At 39.5% G+C, this 27,174-nt stretch overlaps 1 protein-coding gene across 2 annotated transcripts in view; it reads left to right on the plus strand.

Moving 5' to 3' along the window:
- Positions 1-27,174, plus strand: part of RPRD1B (regulation of nuclear pre-mRNA domain containing 1B) — a 51,679-nt gene that overhangs the window by 11,002 nt on the left and 13,503 nt on the right. For both annotated transcript variants that reach the window (XR_012018573.1, XM_072800993.1), the window contains exons 3-6: positions 1,911-2,044; positions 10,636-10,748; positions 12,316-12,442; positions 18,724-18,899. Coding sequence is in view for 1 of the 2 variants with exons in the window: in XM_072800993.1 (XP_072657094.1) it covers positions 1,911-2,044; positions 10,636-10,748; positions 12,316-12,442; positions 18,724-18,899 (550 nt within the window). In the remaining variant the exon portion in view is untranslated. The remainder of the gene's footprint in view (positions 1-1,910; positions 2,045-10,635; positions 10,749-12,315; positions 12,443-18,723; positions 18,900-27,174) is intronic.

The raw sequence follows: 27,174 nt of genomic DNA on the forward strand, positions 1-27,174 counted from the left end.
TAGCTGATGTCTGACACAAATGGCTTTGTTGTGGGAAGATGATTGTTGAAAGGTAATTCATTATACATGGCTTATCGAAATCTATCTAAAAATTTTCAGGGAAGATTACAATTAGGCCGATATTGTGCCTGTTCTAGGGTAGGTAGAAGTGGTGAGGAGAGGACAAATCGCTGTCCCTTTGGAAGTTGCATTCAAATGGATAAAATATAAACAGGTAAACTGTAAAGCATATCAGAAGATAAATTGTATGGAGAAAAATTAAGTATGGGTAGGGAGTGTGATTTTAGATAGGGAGATTAGGAAGGGATGCTTGAGTCATGCCACAAAGTAAGGAAATGTGGTTCCAGGCAAAGTGAACTTTAAGTGCAAAGTCCCTGAGGCCAGAGGGCTAGGGTAGCTGTTAGGGAATAAGGAAGGGATAGGGTAGGTGAGGCCAAAGAAATAATGAGCTGTGTTGAGAATGGTTTTGTAAGATTTATAAGAACTTTCACACTTTTATTCTGGGGGAAAATGGGAAGAACCATTGGAAGTTTTAAGCAAAAGAGTGACATAATCTGCCTTGACGCAACAGAATTTTTAAAGCTTAAGATTAGCTTGTAGAAGGATAAGGGTGGAAGCATACTATATAATTTCAGTCATAGCTTTAAGTTTTATAAACTATCATTGAATTTTTTCCCTTTTTCCCCCCTCACCTCTGACTTGAAAAAAGCTTGACCAAAAAAATAGTTTGTGTGTACCCTGATTTAGTACTTTGACCCTAATGCAGTGAAATTTGCCACCAGTACTTCACAAATAATGCAGTCTGACCAAATGAAGCTGAACCCTTATGCTACCTTGAGTGTTAACATAAGTTTTAGAAAAGTGCTAACAAGGCTAAGGGTGGATGAAGTTCCCATCTCTGTTGAATTCGGTATGATTTCTTCTTGAAATTCCTGTAAAAGATACTGGCTTAGAAACTAAGGTCTCAGGATATCCCTTCTTGTTAGAAGTCACTCGGGGTAATAAGATCGTTAACATCCAGATAGCTTTACAAACCAGAACAAGTCATAGTAATACTGTGGATGGTGAGGGAATTTGTTTTGCTTTCAGAAAGTCTTCCCCTACTCTTCCACTTGCTGTCTGACATTTTCTGGTAAGCAGTTGTTGCACACTGAGTACTAGTTACAGTTATCTCCTCAAAAATACTCTGTTTCAAGAGTGCAATATGTCAGGAAAAAACTATACAGCTTCTCTTAGATGTAAATTACAAAGGGCTATCTTATGCTCTTATGCTCTATGTTCTAAGATTATCCATTAAATACCTTTGTGGGAGTGGGGACTAGTACCTAACCCGGGATTAAAATGACTGAAGTAGTTAAGTTGAGATCAGACTTGGTATATGTGTATTTTTATATTCATAAGGCATCTTGAGGTGTTGCTGTATTAGCATTGATGAGTTGTGGTGAATTTATTCCCCATTTTTAAATATTTGTTTTTTTTTTTAAACCATGTGTTTTCTACCCTTAAAGGTTTTGGCTTCCTTTAATTTCCAGCAGAATGTCTGGCACCACATTTCAATTAATGTCTTCTTAAAAAGCAAGCTGTCACATTTGAAATGATCAGTTTTTGGTAATTCTCTTTAACAATCAGACTATTGGCTTTTTGCCCTAATTTGACCCATCTTTCAAGAGATAAAGAAATAAAGACCGATAACTTTTATAACATACTCCCTCTGTCTTCCCTGCATGCCACAGGAAGAATGCAGTTTCTGGTCAAATTTTGGGTATCTATTTATCACAATATGTATCATACTTTTCTTTCTGTTTTTAAATATGTAAATCGTTTAGTCAGTTGTTTTTAAAGTAGATCTGTCCTAATTAAACACAAAAAAATCTTAAGCTTATATCTATCTTTTCGTCTTTTCTGGGCAGAGAGGCAGATGAAGGCTGTAAAAAACCTTTAGAAAGATTGCTGAACATCTGGCAAGAAAGAAGTGTGTATGGCGGCGAGTTCATACAGCAGCTGAAGCTGTCTATGGAGGACTCCAAGAGCCCTCCCCCCAAAGGTAGAAACATCACCACATGTTTACAGCTCTTGGTCTTTGCCTACTTTCGAATCACATATGAAAAGCTGCAATGGGGGTTGCTGTGAACCACCACCGATTATATGATTCTTCAGAGAGATGATCATAAATGATGGTGAGAATTTATGTAGTGCTCGCAGCGTGTAAGCCTGGTTCTAGTATTCATGCTATTCATCATTTCACACCCTTAACTTTTGCTGTCCTTGGCTCTCTTCTGCCTTGCAGAGACTTTCCTTGCACAAGGGAAAGAAACAACAACATTGTTTAGTTGTGGAGACCTAGGAAGTACCCTGGAGTAAGATTTTGTTCTAGCCCTGCCACCGACTACTACAGGGTCTTGGATATGTCCCTTAGCCCTTTTTGAGCTTGGTTTCATTAAATATTGATGTGGTTTTGAAACATACTTTTGATGTTTGTCAGCTTGCTGTCTACAATTGATTTTGGTCTTTATTGAACCCAGGATATCCTCCAGAAGTGTGTACATGTATGTGTGTGAGCCTCACCAATCATCTTAAGAACTTAGGTTCTTTTTTTCTTGAAAGAGGAGTAAGATCAAACATTACTTGTTTCTTGGTTTTGTGGTTAGTTGTGGTTTAATTCTAGTTGGCACGACATGTTTTTGAGCTACAGATCTGATCGAACTGCACGTGAACTCATTGCCTAGAGTAATGAGTCCAAATACTGGCATAGTACTTAGGACCCTTTATAATCTGAACTAGTTTACTTTTGTAGATTCTTCTGCCATTTCCTCACATACGACATGGTCTTTGGCCATAACCAACAATTTCTTTTCTAGATGCTCTCACAGTACCTCTTCCTTTGCACCTGGTGTTACCTCTGCCCGAAATGTCCTCTGCCCCTTTCACTGTGTGGTGAACTTTTCTTTAGAATGCTATTCTCATTTTGTTGTTTTTCCTACCTTGTCTTGGGCACATGTTGCCTTTTCTGTCCATGTTTCTCTGGTACTTTGTATATGCCTCTGCTGTAACATTTAACCATGGTTAGTTTACCTGATAATATTCATTCAGCAATCCTTTATTGTGTACCTTTCATGATCTCTTCCAGATCTGAGTTTATATGCATTGTAAGGTGGGGTAACTTTCCCATAAAACTACAAGTTAGAGGCTTTGTAAGAATGACACAGTGCTTTTAGACTGCAAGTCATTGTTGTTTTACTTAGAGTTGATGGAAAACAATTTTGAGGTCACTCGGGTGGTAGCTTCTGAAAAGCAAGGTGTTCCCTACTTTGGAATTCTGGTAGTGTTTGTATTGTGTCTTTTGGAGGTGTTCTGCACAGTGCTGGAGAATTATTCAGCATTCTTTTCTCTACTCGTAGACTTCATTGGTAAACAGTTCTGATTTTTTTTAAAACACCTTTAGGCAAGTAGGAGAGCTCTGAAAGACAATGTTGGAAGCTAAGTATTGAATTTCAATTCAACAAGCATTTGCCAGACATGTGCTTTGAGTAAGTGACTATGCTAGATGCTATAGGACTGAGCAGAGGAGTGAGACATAGTTTTGCACTCAGGGAGCAGTCAGGCAAATTGGGGAGTTTGTGGCAGTGGTAGATTTGAAAATAGCTCCATTGGATTTCTGATTTTTTTTTTTTTTTTTTTGAGCTCTAGACATTATAGCCATTGAGGCAGTATTCCTCCATGTGGAGGATAATGCTGATTGAAGGTGATTACTCTTTCTCTGTGCTGTAAAGATGGAAGCACGTATCAAAAGGTTCCAACATGTGTATTAGTCTCCACTAAGTCTATCTCCTCACCATCATCATTGGACCTGAGTTATCAAAATATTTTTATCTCAGTCCTTTCAAAATATTGATGAGTTCTCCAGAATTTTATTTCCAAATTTAAATAGTCCTTTTATATTGCAGCTTTGATTCATGGGTATTTCTTTGTCTTGAGACAGCACCAGAGTTTACCTTTGAAATAAAAGTTTTCCTGTGGAACTTTGACAGTGAAGGATAAATGAGCCTAGGAATTTTGTTTTAGAAGTGAAAGTTTCTTGGGGCACCTGGGTGGCTCAGCTGTTGAGCATCTGCCTTTGGCTCAGGTCATGATCCTGGGGTCCTAGGATTGAGAGTCCTGTATCAGGCTCCCCAGAGGGAGCCTGCTTCTCCCTCTACCTATGTCTTCTGCCTCTCTCTTTGTGTTTCTCATGAGTAAATAAAATCTTTTTTTAAAAAAAAGAAGGAAAGAAGTGGAAATTTCTTGGGTTCATATACCCATTTCCTCATGTGTAAGACTCATGTGTTCTAAAGTCATCTCTCTGTTCTTGGGCATACTCAAGCTGTCACTGGACTGAATGGAATTTCATTATTTACTGAAGTCACACATTAGTCACACAGTGTTCTATAGTTGTAGCAGGATTTAGAAAAGAAAGGTAGATACAAAGGAAATGGTATTTATTGAGCTTCTGTTATGTACCAGCCTTTCTATTAGCTGCTTTTCATGGTAGTGTATTTTAGATTCTTAAAACTCCTCTATGAATTTGGTATTATTTTCATGTTTCAGATGAAGATACTAAGGCCCAAAGGGTATAGTAAATTTTGTCAAAACAGATATAATAAGAGGAGAATTCATGTTCTAGTCTGTATGACTTTAAAGCGTATGTTGGTGGGGGTTTTTGGTTTTGAATTTATTTATTTGACAGAGCACAAGCAGGGAGAGTGGCAGGCAGAGGGAGAGGGAGAAGCAGGCTCCTCACTAAGCAGAGAGCCCTATGTGGACTCAGATTCCAGGACCTTGGGATCATGGCTTGAGCCAAGGCAGATGCTTAACTGACTGGGCCACCCAGGCACCCTAAAGTCTGTTCTTCGTACCATACTTTTTCCTGAAAGTACATGGATTCAGTAGATTTGAATTGGGGTATGAATTCATGAGCAGTTCACCCAACTTTCTTGGACCTTTATATAGTTAGTTTAGCTGTTATGAGCAAGGGTTTGAAACCAAGTTTCCAGAGTATGAATCCCAGCTCTGTCACTTCCAAGCTGTGTGACCTTGGGCATACATAGCATTAAACCTCTCTGAGCTTCAGGTTCTTTATTGTACAACATGGCTAGTAGTAGTAGTAGTAGTAGTAGTAACACCTTACAGCATTGTCCTGAGGATTATTTGGGATAATGTAGGTAAGATATTATTAATGAGGTGATGATAGGACTTTTTTTTTTTTTAATTTTTATTTATTTTTCTTTAATTTTTATTTATTTATTTTTTTTATTGGTGTTCAATTTACTAACATACAGATGATAGGACTTTTATTTGAGCCCCCTCCCCCCCTTGGTTCTAATATCTAACATTCTGAGTTTCCCAGTATGATCCAGTGGTAGATGTAGGAGGAGACTTGTTAGTATTCTTAGTCCCTCAAATTTTGTGCAAAACTAGAAGGCATAGTGGTTAAGAGCATGAGCTCTAGGCCCAGATTCCCCAGGTTTAAGTCTGGACCTGGCCACTCAGTTCAGTGAGAGAGTACTGGAAAAGTACTTTCAGAGGAGAGAACAAACAATGAGGGAGCTGTTGCAAACATTTCCTGATTCTTTTCTCATTATAAAAGTAATATAAAATTAGTGGACTTTGTGGGTTTTTTATATATATATATATAATTTATTTATTCGTGGTAGAGAAAGAGAGAAGCAGAGACACAGGCAGAGGGAGAAGCAGGCTCCATGCTGGGAGCCCGATGCGGGACTCGATCCTGGGACTCCAGTATCACACCCTGGGCTGAAGGCAGGCGCTAAACCGCTGAGCCACCCAGGGATCCTTGGCTTTGTGGTTTTTCTGTTGGTTTATTTTCATTTATTTACTTGTTTTGTGTTTTTTTTTTTTCATTTGTTTTTTAATCCCAGAAAATTTCTTTCTTTCTTTTTTTTTTTTTTTTTTAAAGATTTTATTTATTTATTCATGAGAGACACAGAGAGAAAGAGAGGCAGAGACACAGGCAGAGGGAGAAGCAGGCTCCATGCAGGGAGCTCAACATGGGACTCGATCCCAGGTTTCCGGGATCACACCTCAGGCTGCAGGCGGCGCTAAGCCGCTACACCACCGGGGCTGCCCAATCCCAGAAAATTTCAAGTGGATTCTTTGGAAGACCTAGCTTTACAGGTAGATGGCTGCATTTCATAAAGTGTTTGGGAGCCTTTAGGTTAACTTTTGCCTTAAAATTATTTTTGTGGTCTGCTGTAGTGTCTGAAATTCTACCACAATCAGGTCTCTAAGAGGCATATTATCAGTGCTTAGGTAACCAGAATTATGTGAATGTTAGCCAAGTATGAGAGACCTAGAGACACAGGGACAGGTTGGAGGATAGAATAGAGGACAGTACAGTATGAGGACAGGCAGTTGGGGCCATCCTTAGTGTTTTCCCTGCCTGTAAACAGAGTGGTTGAGTGAGTCAAGAAGGAAGTATAAATGCTATGATCAGAAGCCAAATTGATAGTGGGAGGGTGCCTGGTCTTAAACTCAGATGTAGGCGTGAGACTGACAGATTTCCTAGGCTATTTTTAATAGCTGCCTGACTAGATTGAGAATGTTGGGCATCATAACTGCTAACTTAGTATAGATGAGTCAGGGGACAGTTAATAGAGCAAGCTGTCCCTTCTGTGTAAAGGGAGGCATGTAGACATTTTTGGTACAAGCTCTGTGCCACCTGTTGTTAAGAAGTTTCCAACTCAGCTCTGTTGACACTTCCCTAGGTATTATAGGGAAATAAGATAATGTTTCTATCAGAGAGGTAAGGGCTGTGCCTGCTGGCTGCATACAGAGCAGCAAGGTCTGGGTGCTGCAGGAGTAGAGGGAGATGATGGCTCAAGATGCTGTTGCCCTTACCATAAGTAGGCTTTGAGCTGAGGTAAACTCTGTAAGATCATTAGAGGCCATTCCAGGTTTTTGAGTAGAGGCACAGTGGGTAATTCATTCCATAAGAGTGTAGTCTAAGTTAGAAAAGGAGCAACTAGAGACAGGGTGACCAGTTGGGACAGTGGTCTGGACAAGGCATGAAAAGGGCACATTTCTGATAAGGAGAGATCTGTTAGATACATCTCAGAAGTGTAGAATCTACTGGAAGTTGGGACTTTAGGAGATTCTGGTGATCTCCAAGGCATTGTACTTGGAAGATAGGGCCAGTGGAAGTGTTTATAGTGTAAGTAGGTAGCTCAGGAAAGGAGGAGCCTTATGGGGGAAAATGATGAATAATTCATTTCCAGTAGGTCCTCCAAGTGGAAATAGAGAACTGAAGTAGGATGACTGGCTATCTCTTATTACACCTATTTCCATCAAAATGGCAAAGGACATAAATGGGCCTGCAGTTATTTTCATTAGTTTTATTTCAGTCTTGTAATGCTGTGAGTGTCAGTATGAAGTGGTAGAAAGTACTCCAGTTTTAGTGGGCAGGTGACTTTGGCTTTAGAGCCCAGACTTAAGCTCCTTGACTTTGGACAAACCACAAGCCTATGGGCCTGAATATGCTCATGAGAGACGAGGTGGGGAAAGCAAAGACATAGGTCTATCTAAGGCCTTCCCTTGCCTAAATTCAGTGATTCTGAGGGTCCTAAGGTATTTAGTGTGTGTGTTTTTTGTATATAATAACTTTTGTATAAGAGTTTGAAACTGAAGGATTTGAGTTTTGTAATTTTTCTCTTTTTAAATGTATTTAACAGTTTAATTGAGCGCTGTTCTAAGTGCTTGGAAATAAAAAATTTGAAAAATTTTTTGCTTATGTGCTTGTATTTTTGTGGCTACTTCTAACATATGGCCACTTTGATGCTGTGGTGGCTAAGTGCCTATGAGGGTCATACCACATACTCCACACTAATTAGGCAGTTAGTGTGTGCTAAGTACTGTTAGATATTTCATATGCAAATTATATATTACTAGATTTTCTGTCTTAAAAATATGGCAGTCATTGTTTTGCATAGTGCAGGACTGTAAAAATGACCATGTAAGCTGAAACCATGCAAAATGATCTTAACGGGAAAAATTATGGTTGTTCTATGACTTTTAAAAAATTTTCATCAAAGAATTGAGAACTCACTGTAGATTACAAATCTATATAGGGAAACAAAGAGGATAGTGACACTAAGTTACCTAGCATGCTAGAACATAAAAACATTAGAAACATTGAGAATTAAAGTATTTTTGTTTCTTTGTAATGAACTTCACAAGAGAGGTTTGACGAGAACTGGCCTTATTGTATAATCTATGGTATGGAGCAAGCATCCTAGAAGTTTGTATCGCCTCCGGCAGTTTACCCTTAGTGTTCTCCATGTTGTGAGATACGTTGGAGAGTTCCTATAGTGTGAAAAGTTTTGTCAGCACCACTTCCCTTGGACACCGTCATCCTTGTCATCACAAGCACTTTCTTCAGAAAGTTTCTGGAAGGGCGTGGCAGTGCCAGCATCTCTGAAACCATCTGCGTCTTCTACAACTTCGTTTATGTGCCGTTCGCTTCCAGCGTGAGCTTTAGTTTTAGTTTCTGGGCTGCTCTTTGATCGTGGTCATTTTCAGTCAGTTCTCTGTTTTGATTATTCACTTTTATGAAATGTCATGTGAATCTGATCACCAGGAGACAACACACTTTGCTGTTTGTGAACGGAAATAACAGCTCTCCAGTAACCAACCAGTGACCGGAAAGAAGTGATGTGGTCACTGAACATGATACATTTCTATTATTTACGTAGTGATGTGTGGACTAAAGTTAGCAAAGTTTGTTCTTTATGCGGTTACTCAGAGTGAAATGCTGCAGTACTGAAATTTGAACCTTGGTGTGTTGGGAGACTGGTGTTATTTAAATCTTGGTAACAAATCTGTACATAACAGAATGGTACAAAGTGAGGGCTGCCTGTGCTGCAAATGTTGCCGTTTTCCTTTATTTAGTAGAACAGAGGGACAAAGCTAAGAAAAAATAAAACCCATGATATTGACTTGGCATTCACGTCAGGCATAATTTGATCAGTTAATGTGTAAGGTAGGAGCAGGAACTACATCCTTGGTTCCAGGAGAAAATGTTTAATTAAGCAGGAAGTGTACACTATTCTGTTTATAACTCAGAGTTCTGAGACAGGTGCATGGTGACCCCTCCTTTGACAGATGAGAGAGTGTTGTATGCTGCTGTGGAATTTGATTGCAGTGGGAAGAGCACAGATTTTGAAAGTCCTACCTTTAGACAAGTGTTGAACCTCTTGGGTCTCCTCTCAGTTTTCTCACCTGCAAGCTGAAGATACTACATCTCAGAGTTGCTAGAAGGACTAAATGTACAGAAACTATTGCAGTGCCGGGCACACATTACCATCCTTTCTTTACAAGCGTATCATTTAGACTTATGTCCCACATGTTTGACATTTATTTTGTATTGTCCAATTTGATCAAAAGGAATGATTACTTTGGAAGGGCACATTTATCATAGCCATTTAAAAGCATACAATACAGATGATAAGTGTGAATGTAACCTGTTTGTCTCAAAAGTGGTTAATTCTAAAGTAGTGACTTAAGTAATTTCTCTCAGTTGTATCAGTCCTTTTTCTCAGCAATGGTTATTTTTAATTTTAAGGTAAAATAAGATTTGTTTTGTTTTTAGAGGGAGAGTTTAAAGGGCAGCACGTGTAGAGTTTCTGACACAATTTTATTGATAGGTTTCTCTCTACTACAGGTTTATCCTGCTTTCCGAAAATAGACCATTCCTAAGTTGAAATGGGATAAAGTGAAGAAGCAGTTACCATTAACTTATATGGAAGATTTTTTGAGCATTCCCAGACCCCAAAAATAACCTCACTTGGGCTTTTCTGATATCTCAGGCCACATCTTGCTAACAGATGCACAAAATAAAATTGAGATAAAGCACAGATGCTCACAGATAAAGCTCAAAGCTCTGGTGGCTTGATGCTGAGGCGCTGAGTGTAGTTGCTGGACAGGAGCTTAGCAGGGCTGCTCTGGCTGCTTGGGGTGCGTGCTGCCTCTACAACCACTCTGCGAAACACATGCTGACCGCTATTTTCACTTTGGGCCTTTCTTTGTGAAAGCAAAAATCCTCTTTGAATTTCTTTTGGTTAGCAAAAACAGGTACTATTACTGTAGGTATTTCATAAAAGCAAGCTTTAGAAAAGTGGGGGATACCTTGTTTTTGTTTTCTGAGATTATCCTGCAGAGTGTATAGTGTTTCATTTTATATGCAATGTATTTTCTATAAACCTCTCATACATTGGCTTGCTTCCTTATTTTGTCTCATGGGTTTCTTACCACTTTACTTCTTAACTATTTTTAAGAAATAAACTTTTAATTAAATGTGTTTGTTTAGTAGGTTTCTTTTTTAGATGTTTGTTTTTTGGTTGTATTTTATCAGTGAGTCAATCCGAGATGACAGACCTGATACCATTTTTGACTCTTCAATAATGTAGGGAACTACCAACAATTTAAAATAACTAGCATATAGGTTAATGTTCAGCCGTCTTTGGAAATGTACACCCCTTTTGCCCTTTTTTTTTTTTTTTGCATGTGGCCCATTGTGCATAGCATTTGACTCTTACCTACACAGGCTGTCATGACCCAAATTTGTGCCCTTTTTCTTTCCTCTAGCAACAGAGGAGAAGAAATCTTTGAAGCGAACTTTTCAGCAGATACAAGAGGAGGAGGATGATGACTACCCTGGAAGCTACTCTCCCCAAGATCCTTCTGCAGGACCCCTCTTGGTATGTCAGAACTCCCAAGAGAGTAGGGCAGAGTGGTCTTGATGGGGTGACCGCTATTTGAAGATTATGGCCACAGGGTGGCGCCAGGGACCAATAGTATGGAATCACCCGAGGGCAACTCTGCACTGGGTGCAGGATCCACCGGTAAAGCTAGCCAGGCAGCAGGCTTGCCTTTGTCTTTGCATGCCATGAGTCTAGATAGCTGTATGTGTTATATGGTATTTGGACTTGGCTTTGTTTCACTTCTAGGAGTTGAAAATATTCTCAAAGAGTAGATTTTTGTGAAAGGATAGATAATGCTACAAAGACATTTGTCCTCTGCCATGGCTTTTCTCCTATAGCATGTTTTTTTTTATAAGTAGACAACTCATTAGTTTCTAGGACAGTCGGTGTGGCAATAGCAAGTTTTCTACACTATCATCTGTTCAAATATTAAAATGGAGCTGAATTTTTAATTATACATTTGCATTGTTTAGCCCTTCATATAAATTAGCTCATAAACTCGGTGGTTAGTTAATTTTTGCTGTTTATTACTTACTAATTTACTTACTGTCAAAGAAAGTGAGGCTAAAAGATTAAATAACTTGCCCAGTGTCTTAATTTGAATCTGGGTCTGACTGACCTCAGAGACTACTGGGATCTTTTACGTGGCCTCTCATTTTGCCTAAAACAGCTCTACTTTGTTATAGTAAGGCCCACATAATAGGAAGCGTGTCTGGTTTGTGTCATATTAAATTGAGTTAGATGGTGGATGAAGCGAAAATGGTGTTAGGCCATATAACTTTGCATTTGAAAACTTCCAAGGGGCCAGTCTGAATTTTAGCTTTTAGAATAACTGGATAACTGTACTGCCGTCTGCCTTGCCAGTTAGTTACTCCTGGGTCATTATGGACTGGTGAACCTTGCAGCATTCATTGTTTTCTGAGGATTTAAAATTACTCTTTTTAGCATATGAAGTATGCATTCTTGGTTTGCTCTTTTCTTAGTCTTTTCCTCCTTTGTTTGTAATTAATGAGTTTGACACATTTAATTTGGGGAGTGGCTGCCAAAATGGAAACTGTCATCTTTGTGACATTCATTTTATAAAGCAAATCCAAGAGAGAATTAAAGTAGGCAGTGTCACTTCATTTTATCGGCACACAGTTGTTCAGCATCTGGTACATATGCTTTTTTACTATACTGGAGACCAGAACATTTTGTATTAGAAGTCCTACATTATTTGAAACTAAGCAATATGAACCAGACTCCTTTTTTTTTAAGTTGCCAAAAACATGCTCTTTTGAAAAGTTGAAGGGTTTTTTTTCCCCCAGAATTATGTAGAATCTTCATGTTCTTTATGAATGTTGTCTTCATGCTATCGGCTTAGAAAAATTAACTTTTTACATTCTCTTAGAATCCATTATCCAGTCCAGTCACTGACCTCAATATAGGTGGTGGTACTAAAGACCATATTTTTATAAATATCAGGAGTGATCATTTTTAGGATTTGCCTCCACCTCTTTTAATTCTGGCTTTTTAAATCCCCTACATCTCAATGGGCAGCATTGTTTGTGCTTTCATTGTACAGACTGAGGAACTGATCAAAGCTTTGCAGGACCTGGAAAATGCTGCATCAGGGGATGCTACTGTCCGGCAGAAGATTGCTTCTTTGCCCCAGGAAGTGCAAGATGTTTCTCTGTTGGAAAAAATAACAGGTGAGAAGGTAGTTTAGGAGAAAGGTTAGGGAAGAGGGACATCTCTCTAATGCATCAAACCCTAGGACATGCTTACATCTGCAGATACAGACTTCTTCTATGTGGTATTGGGTTTTGCAAACAGTGAAGCTGTTGAAATAGTCCATGCTTGAATAGTGATTCTAGGAACTATGCAGAAATGCTGAACTCTTAAGTAATGTTTGTTGAAAACGCAGGGTAAATTGTGTGATGTGGGGTAGCAGGAGAAGACATCAAATTCATAATCCTCTTAACTAAAAAAAAAAATTATGATTCGGTGCTGTGTGATTTCTGCACTGTACACAGACACACCCCATAGATGATTGTGCCTTTAATGCCAAGAATGCCAGGTGTATATTGTTAATCATGTTATTTTGCCCTCTTGATGATCACCCCCCCCCCCAGTTAAACAGGGAGGGACTTGTAACATTATTCCCACTTTATGCATGAGAAATTGAAAGGAAGGAGTGAAGCACGAACTAATATTTATAGAGAATGTTCTGTGCCAGATACTTCTACTCTTCCTGATAACCTTTTAAGGTCACTGAATATATATCCCCATATTGCATAGGAGGAAATTGAGGCTTTGAGAGGTTAGGTGTCGTCAAGCAAGACTGTCCGCTCCATTTTCCCTGCAGCATCTGTTTGCTTCATGTCTCTGTCCCATTTTGATAATTGCAATATTTCAAACTCTTCTATTATATTTGTTATGTTGATCTGTGATTAGTGATTAGGACTCCCTAAAAGTTCAGATGATAGCATTTTTAGTCACAAAGTATTTTTTTATTACAGTATATACATTTTTTTAAAGACCTAATGTTTTTGCAGGTTTGGTAGAACACTGTAGTGTAAACATAACTTCTGTGTGCCTTGGGAAACCAAAAAACTGATTTGACTCGCTTTATTGCGACATTTGTTTCATTGTAGTGGTCTGGAACTGAAGCTGCAATATCTCCAAGGCACACCTGTATTTTAAAGGTAGCTGGGGAAAACGTTTCTGATGAGATGACCTTTGATCAGAGGCACCCTCCCCTGAAGATTAGGAAGCAAGCTGTGAGGATATCTGAGGGAAGGAAGTACCCCCCCCAGGCAGAGGGTACAGCCCCAAGTAAAGACCTTCAGGTCAGGAGCGTGCTTAGCTGCAGGACACAACACAGAGGCTGTCTGAATTCCTGGCAGAATTTGGGCTCACTTTCACTTCCGAGCTCCAGCACTTGGAGCCCACTGGATCCATTCTGTTAATCCTTCCACCTTTTCTCAGCCTCCAATCCTTTCTGGCCTTAACTTTCTTCACTACTCAGTGTGGTGAAGAAAGCGATTCTTCATAATTGCTCCCGTACCTATGCCCTAAATTTGGTTTTCTCTGTCCTCTTTGCTGTGGTCTTCTGGCAAAACCCCAGCTTTTCTCTTAGTTAAGTCCAACTTTTGAGGTTATTATAATGATCAGTTTATTATACTGTTAGAATCCTAGTCTATAAAAATTGGGGGCAAATTAACATAAAACTAGCAATGTATGTGATTTTATTTATCTATTTACACTGAGCTAAAAGTCTCATGTCTCCTAGCCTTTTTTTTCTTTTTTTTAAGATTTATTTATTTATCTGAGAGAGAGTGTGTGCACACAGGAGTGTGGGCAGGGGGAGGGGCAGAGGGAGAGAGAATTTCAAGCAGACTCCCTGCTGAGCACAGAGCCCACTGTGGGGCTGGATCCCAGGACCCTGAGTTCATGACCTGAGTTGAAATCAAGAGTTGGACCTTAAAAAAAATAAAGTTGGATCTTAATTGACTGAGCCACACAGGTGTCCTGCTTTTTTTAAATAAAAATTTTATTTTGATTTTTAATTGTAGTAAAATACACACAGTTTACAATGTTAATCATTTTTAAGTGTACATTTCAGAAGCATTACGTACATTCACATTATTGTGCAATTTCCAGAACTCTTTTCATCTTTCAGAACTAAAACTTTATATCCATTTGTAACAACTCATTTCCCCCCTCAGCCCCCTGACAGCCACTATTCCTAAATCCAGCTTTTCTTCCTTTCCTGGACCTGCACAGCTGAGTCTGGCTGACTGGGAAAAACTAATAACGCATAAAGGCTGACTTGTCTTCCTACTTCTGTGGGTGAACATGCCGTTTTCTAAACCAGCCACCTACCTGTTTGCTAGCTCTGTTTCTTCTCACTACTCCAGGACATTGCTCCAACTTTTCTTTTTTTTTTTTTTTTTTTTTCCTTTACTGGATCATTCTGTGTAGCATAAAAACATGTACTTTTTTCTGACGTGGGAAAATTTTTTTTTCTTGACCCATATGTTCCTCTAGTTACTACCTCGTTTCTCTCTTCTTTGTAATAGAACACTAAATAGATGTGCCTGTGCTCATTTCTCTCCCTTTCCCCTCCTCCCATTCTCTCTTGATTCCACTTTAAGTCTGAAATTGCTCTTATCAGTGTTGTGGATAACTTCCATGTTGCTAAATTCAGTGATGAATTTTTGCCCAGTCTTTACTTGTGTTCATCGTAGCTTGATCTTAGTGACATTTGGCCTCGTTAGTCATTTCTTCTCATTTGGTGCAGAAGACAGAATAATGATACCCCTGGCCACCCCCACCCCTCCATCCTTGTCCTAATCCCCAGAACCTATGAGTATATGATCTTACATGGCAGAAGGGACCTTCTAGATATGATGATGTTAAGGATCTTGAAGTGGGAGGAATATCATGGATGATTCAGGTGGGCCCTTCTGAGAGGGAGAGCAATAGAGAAGGAAATAGGACCCTGGAAACAGTCTTTGGAGAGATGCATTTTGAAGATGGAGGAAGAGGCCATGATATTAAATACTAAGTTAATACGTTTGTGTTATTTTCAGCCACTGAATTGGTGGTAGATTTGTTGCAGCAGCAGCAGAAAGTAGGACTTTATCCTAGCTTTCCTCTCCTCCTCTGGCAATGGCTCTTTAGTCTCCTTTGCTGGTTTCTTCACTCCTCTTTGACTTCTTAATGTTGAGTACTTAGTGCTGTAGTTAGTTTCACTGACAGTTCCTCTTACAGTTCCTCTTGAATAATATTTAGACTAATAACTCCCTAATTTATATCTTCTATTGTTGACTTTTCACTTCAACTTGAGAGTCTGCTTAGTGTTACTAGTTGGGTATCTCAAAAGGCATTTCAAACTTGACCTGTCTCAAACCAAACTTCTTGTCATCTCTCCAAAATTCATTGTTTTCAGGGTCGTCCCCATATCAGTAAATGATCCCCTCATAATTCCTGTTGATTAGGACCAAAACCAGTATCTGACACCAGTATCTAACATTGTCACCACTTCTGCTGCTACCACCTCGTGCAAGTTGCCACCATCTTCACTTGGATTATTGCAGTTATTTCCTCTTTGGTCTCCCTGCTTCCTCCTTATCTCCCACCCCCAGCCATTGTTCTGTTCTCCACATAAGCAGAGTAACCAGAGTGATCTGTCCAAATGGAAGTTGGACCATGTCTCCCTCTGTTCAGAGCATTCCAGTCACATAGGCTTCTTGCCAGGCACTTCCCCCTTCTAGGGCCTTGGTACTTGCCGTTCCTCTGCTTGGAATGATCTTTCCCACATAGTCACATGGCTTGTTCTCGCACTTTCTCCAGGTCTTGGTTTACATACCATCCCAGTGAAGCCTACCCTCACCACCACATTTAATATCATATTTTTCCCTCTGAATGCCCCGGGCTTTCTCCTCTGCCTTTTTTTCTCTAGAATTCTTATCTATATTCTTTCTATTCTTACCTGAGAATGTAAACTCCTTTGGGGCAGAGAATTTTTGTCGTTTGTGTTCCCTGTTGCTCTGAGATCCTAGAATGGTGTTGGGCGCATAATGGGAGCCCACATATTTGTTCAGTTACTTGGAAGGTTTAGGGTCTAGCAGTCTGATTGCAGGGGGTGAATTGCAGTGGTTGGAGAGGTGGTGGGCGCCTGGAGTATAGTCAGTTCTCCTTAAGGGTTCTGTAAAGGAAGCAGGGAAATGAGGCAGGAGCTAGAGAGTGACATAAGGACAAAAGGTAGAGCAGCATGTTTGTATCCTGATGATAGTGGTTGTGGAGGAAGAGAAAGAAATTGAGAGGTGTGGGGAAGCACAAGGGACAGTCACAGAAACAGGATCTTGGAGTAAGCAAGAGGGAATGGAATGCTCGTGCACAAATGGAGCGCTGGCCAAAGAGACACACAGCCAGTGGCCTGTGTAACTGGGCATGGAGGATAGCCACAGGTAAGTTCTTTGGAGTAGGCATCTAACTGCTGTGTTTTGACTGCATTTTTTTTTAGTAGATCCTAAAACGATCACAGTTATTTTTCTGGGTCGTAATTATTTGTGTGAAGGAATTATCTCCCTTGTACAACTTAGAGGGTGAGAATTGATTTTTTTCTTTTAATCTTTAAAATTAGTGTTTTAGGGATCCCTGGATGGCGCAGCAGTTTGGCGCCTGCCTTTGGCCCAGGGCGCGGTCCTGGAGACCCAGGATCGAATCCCACGTTGGGCTCCCGGTGCATGGAGCCTGCTTCTCCCTCTGCCTGTGTCTCTGCCTCTCTCTCTCTCTCTCTCTCTCTGTGACTATCATAAATAAATAAAAATTAAAAAAAAATAAAATCTTAAAAAATAAAAATAAAAAAATAAAAATTAGTGTTTTAAACTAAAACGCCTGCTGTTTTTGCCATGGGCACTCAAAACATTATAATGTATTACACACTTGGGGGGAAAAAAAGAGATGTAGTCAAACAATGACAAAGCCAAAACCAACCTCACCACTCCAGCTCCTTGTTCTTAGACCATACCACCAATCTTGAAGAATAAAGTTCACCGTCCTCTTTAATTCTCTGTGACTGAGATTGTCTCTTCCCTTTGTACTGTCTTTAGCTCACTCTTAAACTCCTTCACCAAGAACATACTTTTGTTTCCCTGCTCCTAAGGAACCTGATCTTTAGCATCAGTCCTAATTTAGGATCTCTCAACAGTTTTATCTCCTGACATTCATATTAAGAAGGTGTCTGAAAGTCAGGCAGACTGTCCAATAGAGAAACTATGTTAGGAATTCTTAAATCCCAATTGCCTATGAGAATGCTGAGGTCTCTCACCTCTGATGACATACATTTATAGGGAGCAGCATCCTGTATCACTATCCCCCTTCTAGTTTGTTCCATAGAGCTACTGGAAATCCCTAGAGCTCTTGGCTTCAAAACACTGATCTACTCTTTTGACCCTTAAGGACCTTTTTTAAAATGCTGTATACAAATCAGAGTTCTAATTTCACCAGAACCATGTGAAATTAATTATATCAGTTCTTTTCTAATACAGCTCATCCTTTTGTCCCTTCCTCTCATTTCCTAATGTTGAGTGCACCTTGTTCACCTTACCTTTCTTAAGAATATCCTTTCATATACTTTGATACTTCAACAGTTTTTTTCCCAGTGAGTTAAAACCCATTAATTAGATGTGAAATCAGTCTGGTTGGTAATGACCAAAATTAAAAACAAAAAAGAATAGAAGATGGAACACTTTGCACATAATAAGGATAGTATTGTTTTATGAAGCTTTCTTTTTATGTGTTCACATAAAAGTGTATTTCTTACTGTGGGTCATGTTTTAAGAATTTGAAAGATTATCTGTTATTATGAGGCCCTTTATTTTGTTGAATGGAAGAAGAGAGCTCACCCCCAGGTTTCAAGGCTTAGATATTTATTTATAAGGGATAGACTCTTCTAGGCCCATTTTAGAGACATAGTTTTGAGTCCCAACTCCTCTGCTAACTGCAGGATATCGAACCTGTCCTATAGCTTTTATTTGGTCTTAATTTCCATACCCAAGAAATGAATGCTTGCTTTTGTATTTCGGAAGAATGTGCAAAGAATACTTAACAAAATAATATAAATGAAAGCGCTTTCGAGATTCTCAGAGGCAAGGAAAAATTATTTCATGTATGACCTTAAATATCTTTCTGTTTTATTTGTAGAGCTTTTGCAGGAATAGGCATTTAGAAATCCTTTGCAACATTCCCCTCCTTGTATAATTGCCTCACTTCAGGTAATTCAGAGATGTCCTGCCTTATTAACAGGAGTGAGTGCCTTTGGATTACTCTGTCAGCCAGTCCATTGTTTGTCTACAGGTTCTGGCTTATTCTTGGACCCTCTACATTGGGAGAGAAACTGTTAACCTCCCCCAGAAATGTTTGCAATCATGCCTGTGTGATTTCTATATTGTCTCTATTTTTTGGTCTCATTTGTACATAGACAAAGAAGCAGCTGAACGTCTTTCAAAAACAGTAGATGAAGCATGTCTGTTACTAGCAGAATATAACGGGCGTCTGGCGGCAGAACTGGAAGATCGGCGCCAGCTGGCTCGGATGCTGGTGGAGTACACCCAGAACCAGAAAGATGTTTTGTCAGAAAAGGAGAAAAAACTAGAAGTGAGTACACGGTGAGACCGACCCAGACTCCCCAAGTTTCCCTCCCTGTAGTCCACAGTAGGAGGTTTTCACTGTGCTTTCACTGACACATCTTTTTGTCTTTTAAAAAATTTATGAGATGATAACATCTATCAGATACTGTAATTATTTGAACCGAGTTGAAAATTGAAGTCACATTTTTGTGTCCAAGAAAGAATAAACTGGAATGCAAGAAACAATGAAATCCTAAAGCATTTAGTATCTTGATTACTTCTGTTTGAAATCACATTAAAAAAAATTGTAGTTGAGGTTCAAAAAGACCAGGTGATTGACAAAACCAAAGTATGTGTATTTGGTAGTATTTGGAAAATACTTAAAATTGTCTTTCTTTTAGATTATATTGAGATTTATTTTTTACTTATATCCATGGTTAAGGCCAGTAGTCTGCTTATAAGCTTTGCAGTCAGTTGTAGAATTTCACAGTAATGTGTAGGGAGTCCAGTTCTCAAATTGTTGAGAAGGAACCGATTTCTACCCTGAATTGACATCAGTCTGAATGCCCTTAGGGATGGGCTTTAGAACTAGTTTCTCGCCATGCATTTATTTGGCTTCTTTTTTAAGTATGTGGTGGTTCAATATCAGTGCTTGCATAACACATCCAGCAGAGTGGACATTTGGGAAGCTTTGTTTGCCCCAAGCTGCTAGTGGTTTCAAGGGTGAGGACAGTTTGAGCTGAGAATCAGTTACATATAAGAAACACCAGAGTGGATAAGGGAGGCAGGGGATACTCCCCCTTCCCCACTCCAGCACACAAGAAACACATTCTCTGGTACAGAGAGAGGGGAAACAGAGCTAGTCCTATGGCTGAGATGATGGTGTTTGCTTTTCCACACAGTCACTGACTTGAGGGCAGAGAATGAGGGTACTTTTGATGCTGTCCTTACCTGCAGTGATTACAGGAGCAGGGCTGGGTGGTGGTACAGGCAACTTCATAAGCCAGCCTGGAAATGGCTGTGAAAGTAGTATGGCTTCGATTTAGAAATCAACACTGACCAGAAATCCTAAAGGGAGTTTCACAGGCAGTACCAGACGGTCATTTATCTGAAATGCTCATCTTTCACTGAGGAAGCATTCTCAGCACTGTGCCCCGGGACTAATAAGAGAGTGTAATTAATGATTCTGGTTGTAAGTCACCATGCCATCTGTTGAACTGCCCCTTGGCGACACATTAAGGGCTTTCTCTGATCTGTCAGACATTGATTATCATGAGCAGCTGTTGGGTGGAACGTGGCAAGCAACCATAGAGGACAGAGTCTTTGAGAAGGAGATTGGGTTGGTAGAGTGGATTAACTCTTTGTTTATTTCCCTTCCTCACAGTTGCACTTGCCTCCCTATGTTTCTTGGGGGATGATTCTGGTTTCTGTAGAACTAGTGGTTTGCAAGATGTCATGAAAGGTCATTAAGCAGAGAGATGGATCAGAGATTTGGGTCTGTTCTGTAGCTTTCCAGTCCAGATTCCTCTGCTCATCTGGGCTTTGGGATTCCATTGCTTAAGAATCAGGAGGCTCCCATCACTGGAAAGTACAGATTCTCAGCTAAATAAAGGTCCTTTTTTCCCTCAAAAACCAAGTCTCTTAGCCACTTGAACAAAACCATTAGCTTCAAAATGAAGCTAAATTTGCTTAATTAAAAAAATCAAATGACTGAATACAACATAAGATGTTAAGAGCTGGCTTTAGTTCTTTACTCATGTTTGCTAAAAATGTGACTAGTCTGCTCTCTAGAATCTATAATTTTTCTCTCACATTCCATAACAGACTGGTCTTACTTCCACCATACCCTTACGGTGATGGCAAAACTTGCAAAGTATATGCCACTTGAAAGATGATGCGTTACCAGTATGAATTACTCCAAATCCTCAAAGTCTTATTGATGAGGGCTGTGTATCAAGTATATTTATCTCTTCAGCATTCATTTTTTTAACACTGGCAGTCCTTGTTTTAAAATTGCTATATCAGAATGTAAATGAAATCTTTTATTTTTTAATCCTTTCATTGCCATTAATGTATGAGCATGCAATTCTTAGAACTCTGGAAATGTAATGATTTGCTTGAGAGTCTGTTTTCTTCCCAAAGTTCGAATTTGTTAACACATGAAGTCTGTCTGTCTTTCTGTCCATCTTTCTTTTCTTTCTTTCTGTCCTCTTTCTTTCTTCTTCTTTGTTCACCTCTTCCTTCATGTAACAAGCATACCTTTTTGTCTTTCACTTATGAATCTTATGTTAGATTTCTGGGTGACTCCTAAGCTTTGGGGTAGGGAATATGATGATTCAGAGCCAAAGATGATTCAGACACTGGTATGTAGGAGAAGCAGTTTCAGCTCACAGAGAAAGATTGTGTTCTGCCCTCAAGGAAGTCATGGTGGCATAAACATAGCGGTGAACATGAAACCAAACCAGGGGATGGTCCATAATGTAGATTAAGGAGACAGTTGGCAACTCTGATTGTGGTTTAAGGTCAATTGCAAACTTCCTGGAAGGCAAGCCTTTTTGTAAAAGGAAATAGCAGTTGAGGAAGAGAAATATGTTTATAAATGGAAAAGCCAAAGTAGAACAGCCAAATGAGTGAAGACAGACAAAAGAAGGGGTGGGAGGGAAGTGCCACAGTCCTCCAATGGGATAGGCTCCGTGCTCTTTAAGAAGCTGCTTTTTTTTTTTTTTTTTTTAAGATTTTACTTATTTATTCATGAGAGACACAGACTGATAGAGAGAGGCAGAGACACAGGCAGAGGGAGAAGCCAGCTCCACGCAGGAGCCCGATGCAGGACTCGATCCCGGGCCTCCAGGACCACGCGCCGGGCCGAAGGCAGTCGCCAAACCACTGAGCCACCCAGGGATCCCCGAGAAGCTGCTTATTTATTCATAAATAAAGTCAGCAAAGCCTTTGTCACTCAGAAGATGTCCAAAGATTAGCAAGATGTGTGATCAAGGAGCTTACACTCTAGTGGGGGAAGAAACAGCAGTGAACGGGGAGTTTAGCATGTGAGAAGAAAGTAAGGAGAATATTTTAGCTCACTCTAAGTTGAAATAGACCTGGAGAAAAAGCACATGTTAATAACACTAATTTGGTCAAAAGTTTATTTAAAATATGAGAGAATTATTAAACATATCGGCAGTTTCTGAACACCGTAATACCTTCAGCAGGTCTTCCAAAGTCTGCTAGCCTACATGGTCTTATGCCCTTTCAGTGCCAGGAACATAACTGTTTCTCAATAAATACTTGTTTTCTGCATGAAATTACATCAGTCAGTGTAATCTTTTTCTATGAAGATGATATTTTTTTGTTTTTTGGTTTTTTAGGTTGCATGAAAAGTGGTTTGACAAATCTGATTTAATATGTGGTAAAGAAAGGTGACTTTTCATAGAAACTCCTATGGGTTTTTTCATTTGTGCTTTTTTTTTCCTTTTAAGTAGAATTATGATTCATTTTGAGATGATGGGGTTTTATTTTGTTTTGTTTACTTGTTTGTTGCTTCTGTTTCTGGATGTTATAATTGCCATTGGCCTACCACCTTTCGCTTAAACTCCAGGCAAGGTTAGAAGGGGGCTGCTTCAAAACTGTTGGCAATGCTTTCATCACAAACATGCAAAAACCTAGAAATGGGAAAGAGGGCATGTGGAAGGAAGCAAATGGCAGCCTAGAGGTGGTTAAGAAGTGCGGAGGGTACAAAAGGTTAATTCAAAAAGGTAAAGGCCAAAGGTACCAGAAAAGCCTCCAAACTTCAGTTTTTAGAGCAAATGGAAGGTTTCTAATAGGCAGAGGTGGCTATTACCCCAGTTGTCTGTTAGAAGCTCATAAGCCATAATAAGAATGGGTTGGTTGGAGTTCCTGTCTTGTCAGTTTGGATAAAGCATGATGTAGATATGTTCCATCTGAGTGATCAGGGCATGTGGGGGATAGGGGAGGGACCGAGGGGAGGACTACAGATCTATTTGTACAAGCATTGGAGAAAAAAAGTCAAAAAGGAGCAGGTACTCGCAGTTTTACTACCCTTAATACCCAGTTATTTTCATTCACATCATGGTGTTCGGCTGTCATTTCTGGAAAAAAAAAAAAAGTCATTGGAACTTTCACAGGAATTGTACTGAATCTCTAGATTGCTTTGGGAACTATTGCCATTTTAATAATCTCAAGTCTTCCAATCCATGAACACAAGATTTTTTTCTATTAGATTTTTTAAAATTTCTACTGCAGATTTTTAAAAAGCATGTTAGAGGCCCACTTATTGCTGCATTTGACATTACAAAGGACCTATTAAGGTGTCATAAGTATCAGGGACCACAGAAGAGGTAGTAGTGTATGCCACCTTGTAGTAGGTGTGTATACTCCCATGTTTACAAAGCATGCATACAGACACATGTGTGCTAAGCAAAGGCACCAAGGCACAGCCATGACAGCTTCACTCAAAATGAAGTGGCACATTGAGGCTTGGTTGTCTGGGTAAGTCACCAACACGGATCATTTAGCTGGATAGAACCTTAGACATCACAGAGTCTGACTTCCAAGTTGGTGAAGAAACTCAGATCCAGAGAAGGGAGTTTGCCACAGACCAGGAATAGAATCCAAGGCAGACATCTGGTAACTTTCCACCAGGTTTGTGTTTTCCTTTGTTGTTTTATTTTAAATTTGATTCCATCGGGTCAACAGCCGGAAGACATCCTACACAGAAGAATAGCCAAAGTTGAATCATTTCAACAATCCCCAAGAACCTTGTTTTAGAAAAATGCCATCTTATGTAGGGGGATTAAAATACTTGCATGAAGCATTTCAGAGTGGCCTCTGAGAAGACCTTTCTAAGGTTTGGGACAGCTGACTGCCACTGAGGTTCTAAGTACCCTCCTGGCTGTGATTGTGCATGCTCTGGGGAGGTGAGGGGTGACTGACTCACTGAACTTGAGGGTGCTGCTGTTTCTCCACAGCTTGGCGCCTCCTTCTTGGCTGTAATGAATACTCCAGAGTAGAACCTTCCAGTTCAGACAGTACAGCTGGGAAGGGGGAAATGTCCCAGGATCTGACATCGCCTTGTGACTCTTCATATTTCTATTTACACTTTAGTTATAACAACTTGAGAAATTCTTTGGCTGTAGCTGAGGAGGTACTAAACCAAACTGATGGCCGTCTGTTGTTTTTGGCAACCTCGTCCCCCTCCCTGCAGGGTGCAGATGGTTAGAAGCATTTATTTCAATCATGGGATAGGCAATAGATGGAGATAGCTCCATTTTTGTCAGCTTTGGAGTAGATTCTTCTTTTTCCCATGATGTTCAAAGCCAGTATCTCATTGTCCATTCCAATAAGGGCAGAGGGGAGCAGGTGATCTAATCCTCATTTTAGATGAGAAAACAAAGTTCAAAGTGTCTGAGCAGTTCAGGGTTATAGAGGAAGTCAGCAAGGACCAGAACCCTAATCTCCTGACTCCTGACACTAGTGAACATCTATAGTATTCTGGGAGTTTAGATGCCCTGCTTAGCCGGGCCCCACCTGCTTACAGACCTCTACACTCACTGGCCTTCCTTAGCAAATGATTCTTTTCCTCCCTAGACTAACAGTGCTATCAGCACCACAGGCTTATTCCCAGCCATTGTTGAAAAGGTCGGTCTGCTTACAGTGCTCAAGTGACACCATGGAGTGTTCATAATCACATCCTTCCCTACACAGCAACCCATGGCTTGCCCATGGCTTTTTCACCCCTGCTTTGATATGGGAACCTCCATGTACTAGTTTCCTTCCAGTAGTTGGGGACTTTTCTTGAATTGTGTGGTTCTACAAGTAATTCCGAGTTTAGAGGCTGCGTCTTTTAAGTCTTTCCATTCTTTTCAGTTGCTGCCAGCCCTTAACACTCAGATTAGATTTGCAGCCAGAGCTTTTCTATCTGTGAGAGTGTTTGTGTGCGTGCTTGTGTGTGTGTGTTTGGGTAGGTACTCATATGTGTATTCTTTTTATGTTACAATGTGAAAACTTTGATGTTTGTTCATCTTTTTTCATCCCAGAGGAAAATACCACATTATAATCATTATAATGTACTTCACATACTTGGTGACCTAAGGGCATGGTTTGCCAACATTTGAGACTTCATATTAAAGAAGTGACGTGATTTCAAGGTTCTCCCAGCCAGAATTCCATACATTTAGTCATAGCATTGTTTCCATGTTTATAGCCCAACTTTTGGCAGTTCCTCCTGTTTTCTAAAATAGTTCCATTGAGTTTAGGCCAGTGTGTGTATCACTAATTTTTCATATTTATAAAGTACATATACATGTTAAGTGAAAACAGCATCTGGGCCCCTTGTCATTGCTTGCCTGCCAGAACATTCATTCTTATTCAACCATTAGTTCTTTCTTTATTTCTGTTTTTCTGATTACAAACACATTACAGAGAAACTTAAAAAATAAGTTAAAAAAAATGATAATCCCACTACCCAGAGAAAACTTCATTTTGGTTATGTTTCCTTTATTTTTTCCTCCAATTGTAGTTATTATTTTTTTAAAAAGAGATTGTATTTATTTATTTGAATGAGAGGAGAAAGAGAGTGAGCTACCAGAGGAGGAGCAGAGGGAGAAGAACAAGTAGATGGTGTGGAGCCTGACACAAGGCCCACTGCCACAACCCTGAGAGCATGACCCAAGCCAAAACTAAGAGCAGGATGCACCAATCTACTGAGCTATTCTGGTGCCTTTTTTCTCCAGTTTTATTTTTATTTTATTTTATTTTATTTTTTCTCCAGTTTTAAAATTAAAGTGATCATAATACATAGATAATTTTGTTATGCTTTTTTTTTAACTTTATATGATCATTTTCTCTTATTAACAGAAACCTATGTAAACATTTTAAATGGTTGCTTGAACACCTATAGTTGGATAATCAGTGATTATTTTTATTGAGCGTTTTTGGTTTTTAGTGTTTTTGGTTTTGTTGTTTTGTTTCGTTTTGTTTTACTTTGGGCTAACCTCCAGTTTGGATTAATTCTTTCCTGTAAATTTCCAAAAACGGATTCTGTGTGTATGTGTAGATGTCTGCTTATCTTTAAGTATGCTAGAGTTTATATACATTTCAATGTCTTTGCCACTAGCATTCATTCCTGCCTTAGGAGTTCTTGCTCTTCAAAGCATCTTCAGCATTCTGTCACTTAATAGAGTTTTGGAGATAGGACATACAGATATCTATCCCCAAGTTAAGGATTAATCATTGTTTTGTGAAGAAATGAGCATTGAATAGTTTCATTAGACAAATGGGGCTCTCTTCTAGGTTTTAAGTTATATGTTTACATTTGAAACAGCTGTGGAAAATAGCAGCTACTTCTTCTAACACTGACTTGATTGAGCATCACTTTGAGAGCAGGTTCAGATTACAGAAATTTGAGCTCTAGTGTCTAAATATCTGTGACCGAATGGATACATGTCATTTTGAGCAGAGATCTATTTAGTCTTTAGGAATGTTCCTACTAGTGTTAAGGTAGGCCTTCACCCACTTCAAGTTGCAATTTTTGTAGAAAGTACAATTGGATTGTATCATACTTTGTAATCTTGGAAGTTTCATCTCTGACTTTTTGTTTTTATCTTTATAAAATATAGGACCTGAAATAAGATTAGAAAGTCTTTTTCTATTATTAGAGTAAAAGTGTTCATAATTGTAATCAGGAGTCAAAATGGAACCTGTGCAAACGAAGCCCATGAGCTCCCAATGGTGTGGCCTGCTTAATGTGGGAGGTGAAGGTACTAGCTGTCATTATGATTTTGCAAGTCTCATAATTTGCTTTTCTCCCTTATTCAGATTTCTTAAAAATCTTTAGGAAAAAGTATGGACATAAGATACTTGGAGAACTTGAAGCAGAGTAACTTTGCAATTTCAAACAACAGAAATTTACCAGCAGCCTTCTTGAGCATTCTTGGGGTTTGGATAGTGATTAATGGACTTAGTCTGCTTTTTCTTCAAAATGTCTGGTATGATGTATTTGGTGCTTTTCTGGGTCCTTTTATTTTGCCCATCGTGTTTCTGTTCTGTGAGGCATAGACTTGCTAGGAGTTATTCCCATGGATATCATTTACCTCAGTTATGATTCAGTGATGATGATCTGTAGTCCCCATTCCAGGCTTTTTCTGGCTTTCTCTGCTGAGACCAGTGGTCCTTGCAGCCTTTTATCATTATCGTGGTTTTCATTTATGAAACAGCAGTGTTATCCTCACCTGGGGCAAGCAGGTCCTAACACTTGTCTAACCTGAAGTTGTTAGAATCTGCCTTTC

The sequence above is a fragment of the Canis lupus genome, chromosome 26 (genome assembly GCF_048164855.1).
Source record: "Canis lupus baileyi chromosome 26, mCanLup2.hap1, whole genome shotgun sequence".
Lineage (NCBI taxonomy): Eukaryota > Metazoa > Chordata > Mammalia > Carnivora > Canidae > Canis > Canis lupus.